We start from the raw sequence: 7,056 nt of genomic DNA on the forward strand, positions 1-7,056 counted from the left end.
TCACTCTCCTTGAAAGATAAGGTGTATATGTTTTCCCTCTCCTTTAAAGATAAGGTGTTTATGTTTTTCTTTGTTTTTTTTCACTCTCCTTTAAAGATAAGGTGTTAATGTTTTTCCTCTCCTTTAAAGATAAGGTGTTTATGTTTTTCTTTGTTTTTTTCACTCTCCTTTAAAGATAAGGTGTTTATGTTTTTCTTTGTTTTTTCCCTCTCATTGAAAGATAAGGTGTTTATGTTTTTCTTGGGGTTTCACTCTCCTTGAAAGATAAGGTGTATATGTTTTTCTTTGTTTTTTTCACTCTCTTTTAAAGATAAGGTGTTTATGTTTTTCTTTGTTTTTTTCACTCTCCTTTAAAGATAAGGTGTTTATGTTTTTCCTCTCCTTTAAAGATAAGGTGTTTATGTTTTTCTTTGTTTTTTTCACTCTCCTTTAAAGATAAGGTGTTTATGTTTTTCTTTGTTTTTTTCACTCTCCTTTAAAGATAAGGTGTATATGTTTTCCTTCTCCTTTAAAGACAAGGTGTATATGTTTTCCTTCTCCTTTAAAGATAAGGTGTGTATGTTTTCCTTCTCCTCTTAAGATAAGGTGTTTATGTTTTTCCTCTCCTTTAAAGATAAGGTGTTTATGTTTTTCACTCTCCTTTAAAGATAAGGTGTTTATGTTTTTCTTGGGGTTTCACTCTCCTTTAAAGATAAGGTGTTTATATTTTTCTTTGTTTTTTTCCTCTCCTTGAAAGATAACTAAAGGTGTATATGTTTTTATTTGGTTATCGAATCTGGAATGTACTACCAGCGTGCATAGTTACAATCACAACTCTTGAGTAATTCAAACAAGGTGTGTAGGGTGTCCAGATACGATAGATATCACAGATACTGACGTCGTTTTAGCCAGATTTTAATGGAGAACAACTGCACAGTACATAATGTGCACCGGCGTTTTCCAAAATGTTTTCCTCGCAATTATTTCAACGATACGAAAATACTCCCCTGGGAGGCAGACCTGTACTTTACCGGAAGAATTAAGTCAGTTATCGTTTAAATACGCGTATTAGGAAAGTCCCTTTAAATGTAAAAGGAAAAAGCAGAAATGGCCAAAAACATTGCGATGTCAATCAATTAATCAATTAATTAATCAATCAATCAATTTAAATGATTCTATTTATTATAAACGTAAATCGTATTTATATTGTATATATATTTACTGCACTAGTTGTGTATTTCGTATATCTTATGTACTTTTGTTACACTATTAAACACATATGATTAGACATTACACTTTGTTATCGTACCTGATAAAAAGTCTTCAAACAAAGGTGAGGAAATATGGGTGCAAGGAAAGTGGCAGTGGTAAATATTTTCTTAACTAATATGCTAATCGACCGGTCTAGTATTTTTGTATGGGTCCAATACTTATTGAGAAAAATACAGGTATTGAGTAGTATCTGCGAATCTATATTAATTGATGTGTAAAATACATGTGTTAATGTCAAAAACTGTCACAGTCAAAATAAGTTTACATAAGGATAAACTGCCGCTGAACGTTTAAAGCAAACAAATATCAATCAATATTTAGGGAAAACGATACAGAGAAGATCTCTTCACATTATTTTGTCAAATGTACATGTGATATGCACTCTCGAAATAAGCAAAGGAAAATATAATTTACTTTTTGAGAAATAACAGTTTGATTATTTTATGTTCCCTTTCTTCTTTCTCTTCTTTTTGGGCGATTTTGATATAGCATGATTTAAACAGTACGCCATACATTGCATAAGAAAAAAATAAGGTCACATGCTTAAATTCTTTTTTGCGAAAATATATAAATAAATTGCATATGTTGCACACCTGTAATAATTTCCGACGGATACGAATTAATGTCATGAACTGGAATTAAATTTGAGGTAGAAAAGTTAACAGTCCTTATTAACTATATAATTTTATTCCTTATATATTTTGCATGTTTAAATATCCTTTTTTTTGGCAACTACTTTCAACTTATTAAAACTGTAGAATACTGGCGTAAAAACAGTATGAAAACTACTGCATTGAAAACAAAGTCGACGAAAAAACTTTCTTAACTATCGATTGTTTATTACCTGTAACCATATTTAATGAAACCTGTTCATTCGTTCGAAATTACTTGGAACTGATATTGATTAAACTTTAAGCTTTCTTTTTTACTAATTCATATGTTTACTGACAACTGCCAGTATACTGATTGCCCTTTCTCTGCAGATGTCAGTCTCATGGTAATCTCTTAGTTATAGCAGTAAAATTGTTAAAGGGGCAAGATGGAAAAACAAATAACAAGGAATGGACATGTAGCAAGTCTAGCTGTTCGTATATGCGAGATAATCTCATCGAAATCAGAGACCCCTTATGGAGCTTCTTGTATGATAAATGGCTATACCTTTTACAAGTATCACCCCAGACGTTGCTTGTCAGCCCCTACAAATTTTTAAAATCTTGGATCCGCACCTGTACATGTAAATATCACTTTTATTTAAACTTTTTGAACATTTGCATAAATTATACATATATAATATGCATGTGCACATATTGCAACTTATTTATAATACATAAATTTTACAATCATATACATATCAAGATGTTGTATTATTGTCAATAAATTAACTCTCTGCTCCACCATGCAGATACATTAATCAATTGATATTCATGAGTTTTTATATAATTTGTTTGTCTAACATGATAATAATCAAGCTTATATCTTGAATCATGTGAATGGACTAGATAGAAATGTAGTGTCGTGTAAATAGGTTAGTAAGACTACACCTATGCGTCATGATAAAAAATAGGGGGGGGGGGGTCAATTTTGTAGTAAACCAGTTACATTAACATAAATCGTTTTGCTTTTAATATTTTTCGGCAACGTACATATATGGTTTGTATATGCTGTAATTTACATCCGCACTTTACAGCTTAGTTGAATCATACTTGTTGTCTGATTTGTTTTGTTAAAGAATCGCGATCCACCGTGAGAGTTTAAACGCAGACTGGGAAGAGTCGATTTTTTTCACAGAAAAGGGGGACCCCTGGATCCCCCGATGTACATCATTGACTTTCAAATATTCGACTTTGAGGTAATATCAGAAAAGCGCTTCGGACTCATCAAATATATAACGTGTTCTTTTCATTTTTAACATCTCCGTTGATAAAATTTAGAAATAATAGAGAAACTAAGATTCAAACTCCCTCAGGCTAAATTGTCTTTTTGAGAATTTGGCTATTTTTTTAGGCCCCGTTTGCTCATATAGCTCTGGACGGGTTTAGGTATTATTGATTTTTTTTTTAATTTTATTTTAGGGTCTGAGCGTTCTAGATAAAGGTATATCCAGAATAGCTCTCTGCATAATAGTTAATTTTATGTCTTTATTAAAAGATGCGATTTAATATATCTTCATGAATTGAAAAAAATACATAAAAGTAAAAGTTTTTATATAGTTTGTTTGTTCAATCTTCAACATTGGATATATACAATATATGTACATTGTAGGAATATATACCATTTATCTGTAGGCCTACGATCTTTAGAAACTGGACGAAAAGCAAGGCTCGACGAACTTTTCTTCTGTTTTGTAGTGAGTACAAATACATTTTATATTTTCCGACAATGTACATATATCGTATATATCTAATGTTGAAGATGGTTAACTACAACGTTGTACCCCTCCCCCCTTTTTTTTTAACCTAACGCAAATCAATGTACATATATAGTCTTACTTACCTATTTACACGACGATAACTCCATTATATTTGTTTTTATCCTGTTTTGAACAACCGACACTTTAAAGGTTTTGTTGTTTTAATTCAAATAGTTGTCTCTGATTTTTCAAAGAAATTGACAGATTTGAAACGCGGACACGATGAAGACCCAAAAATGAAAGATCATTCAAAAATAAATATTCACATTTCCGTTTGCTCAATATGGAAACGGAGTAACAAGAGACTTTATTTGCACAAGTTCGTGATATATGTACAATAGCTGGGTGATTGCAGGACAAATGCCTTCAAGCTGTAAGGCAAACCGGAGGGAAAATATAACATGTATAATACAAGCCCAAACGAAATAAATATGAACAAGTCTAAATTGAAAACAACGTTCAAACCTATGATTGCGTTGGATAAAAACCGCAACTTTTGTACATCGTGGAAAGATAATAAACCACAAACAAGAGGCGCTTAAATTTTGTTTACACCATATCCGGATTTCGACAGTTAATGTCTCTTCAGTAATGTTAGGAATCGAAAAAGTATTTAGAAGGCCATATAATTTACCTTAATTTAGGATAGACTCTTAAATTTTAAAGACTCGAAATAGGATGAACGGATGATATAAACCGGAGAGAAAATATAATACAAACCCAAACGAAATAAATATGAACAAGTCTTAAATGAAAACAACGTTCAAACCTATGATTAAGTTGGATAAAAAAACTGCAATTTTTATACGTGTGCATGTATAACACTTTGTTGTATAAGGGTCTAAATACAGCACAAACAACATTTTCCAAAAAGACAAAAAGAGTAAAAAGTATGTTTTAACAAAATGCATTTGACTAACAGCCAGGTAGAACAACTGATGTTCTTAAACCCCTCTGACTACCATTGTCGATTATATATATATATATATATATTTATAGGTGACTGGGTCAAATAAAGGAGTTGGATTTGGTATTGTTCGGGGACTTTGCCAGAAGTTCCATGGAGATGTGTACCTTACTTCAAGAGACGAAAGACGAGGACGAGACGCTGTTCGTGAGTTGGAGAAAGAAGGGTTATCACCGAAGTTTCACCAATTAGATGTAACAGACAAAAGAAGCATTTACACAATTAAAAACTTTCTTGAGAAAACTTACGGTGGCTTAGATATACTCGTTAACAATGCAGGCATTATGAAATCATTTCATACAAAGGAGGAAGGCAACAAAGTCATCGAGACGAATTATGTAAGCGTTGTCAACATTTCGGAAGCCCTTTTTCCTCTCCTTAGACCAAATGCTAGAGTCGTCAATGTTTCAAGTAGAATGGGCAACTTTACAGCTTTTAATATGAAAGAAGAGACAAAAATGAAGTTTGCCAGTCAAAATCTTACAGTAAAAGAACTTACTAGTCTTGTTTGGGAATACTACAATCTTTTTGATTGTCCTAACTTTGATCCTAATCTTTATATTGGACAGTTTGCATATGGTGTCTCCAAATTGGGACTTAACCGGTTGACGAGTATATTACAGCGTGATATGTCTGCCGATCAGAGACAAATTTTGGTTAATTCATGCTGTCCTGGGTATGTAGACACAGACATGTCGGATCATAAAGGCCTCTTGACGGTAGATCAAGGAGCTGACACTCCAGTCTATCTTGCACTTCTGCCAGCAGACGAGAAATCCATAGCAGGTGAAATGGTTTGTGAAAGGGTGGTAGTAAAGTGGGATCAACGGGATTTACATCCTAATCCACTGATAAAGTCTATGATGCCTTCTTTGAAAAGTTTATTATGACTGAAACTTATCCAAAAATTACAATTTCAATTCAGTATCGCAAAACTATTTAACCAAAAGAACTCCCGAATAGGATGCATAGCAGGAAACTTTAGCTACAAAACGATTATAATGATTATATGAAAAAAAATGTTTTAAAATAAATGATTAAAAGAAAATATTTTTAGCTTTTTCCCTTCTGTCGAGTAATGTGACTGTCTCGAAATGGGAAATATGATAAAAAAAAAACCAAGACAAAATAAAAACAACACGTTATAAATGTCATGTGCCCGAAGCGCTTTTCTGGACCTACCTTCATCAGGAATGCTCAAAGCCGAATATTTGAAAGGCATGGATATAAGAGCCGAAACATTAGAGATATATGACCAAATTGACACGATTGATCACAAAACAATATAACAAATATCACGGTTAGTATTTATATTGTTTTTATCTATCTACTGAATCAAGCTGATCGTTATATTAACATAGTTGAGACAGATGTCTCCAAAATCGTCCTTAATGATAACTTTCCAGTATATTATATGACGAGGAAAATTAACCAAAAAGAGATGCCAAGCTTACGACATAAACAAACACGATATCGATGTTTTAAAAACCTTTAATGAAAACAAGTTTTTTGAAGATTTAAATAAAACAAATTTTACACAAATAGAACACATTATTGATGTTCAATCTGCCATGGAAATGTGGTATCAATTATTTCTGTCAGTAATTAACAAACATGCGCCCATGAAAGTGAACAGAATAAAACATGTAAGGCAACCAGATTGGCTTACAGATGAGGTGAAAGAAGCTCAGAAAAAAATGTTTACCAAAGCAAAGGGGACTGGGATAACTTCCGTTATTGGCGCAATAAATGTACAAATTTGATAGAAAAAAACTAAACAGTTCTATTTCAAGCAGGCAATAGAAAATAACTAAAAACCTAAAGAAATCTGGGCTTTACTGAAAGATTTAAAACCTAAAGTTCAAAATGAAATTCCATCTACCATGACTTTCAGCAATAAGAAATATGATAATATACAAGATATAGTAAACAACTTTAACACATACTTTAAAACAATAGGAGATGAATATATTACAACTAATAAATCCTTTCCAGCAAATACACTAAATAATTTCGTGCAAGATAAAATTCCCCCGAATGTTAAATTTAAGATTCCATTTATCAAAACGGATGAAACTAAGAAATTACTTTCAAAGCAACTGGCCTAGATGATGTTGGCTCATTTTTCCTTAACTCGTGACCGTTCCTTTGACCCGAATTCGGGTCATAAGCACTTTTTTGCGTAAAATTTGGATTCAAACCTTAAGTTCTTTGCCATTTGACTATCAACGAATTTCACCAAGGGCTTAAATGAAACCTGTGAGTTTAAGCTACACGTTAAAATCGCAGTTGTGTATTTTGGGGTTGATATTTGTGGTTGAATAAAGCAATTAAGCTATCATCGTTTTAAAAAAATTCAGCTAAAATTTAATAGAAAAAACTTTAGAATTGTGTTAATCTCAAATTATGAAAATATTGTGTTTGGTTG

At 32.2% G+C, this 7,056-nt stretch overlaps 1 protein-coding gene across 1 annotated transcript; it reads left to right on the forward strand.

The window, feature by feature from the left end:
- The first annotated feature begins 1,275 nt into the window (after positions 1–1,275).
- LOC139528607 (carbonyl reductase [NADPH] 3-like) lies at positions 1,276–5,640 on the forward strand. The gene is made up of 2 exons (XM_071324643.1): positions 1,276–1,346; positions 4,661–5,640. The coding sequence occupies exons 1-2, from the start codon at positions 1,323–1,325 to the stop codon at positions 5,516–5,518; spliced, it is 882 nt and encodes a 293-aa protein (XP_071180744.1). The 5' UTR covers positions 1,276–1,322; the 3' UTR covers positions 5,519–5,640.
- Positions 5,641–7,056: the final 1,416 nt, after the last annotated feature.

Source organism: Mytilus edulis, chromosome 6, assembly GCF_963676685.1.
Source record: "Mytilus edulis chromosome 6, xbMytEdul2.2, whole genome shotgun sequence".
Taxonomy (NCBI): Eukaryota; Metazoa; Mollusca; class Bivalvia; order Mytilida; family Mytilidae; genus Mytilus; species Mytilus edulis.

Coding starts and splice junctions, on each gene's coding strand:
- LOC139528607 (XM_071324643.1), top strand. CDS start 1,323: ATGGGTGCAAGGAAAGTGGCAGTG. Junction 1,347..4,660: donor GTGCAAGGAAAGTGGCAGTG/GTAAATATTTTC, acceptor ATATATTTATAG/GTGACTGGGTCAAATAAAGG.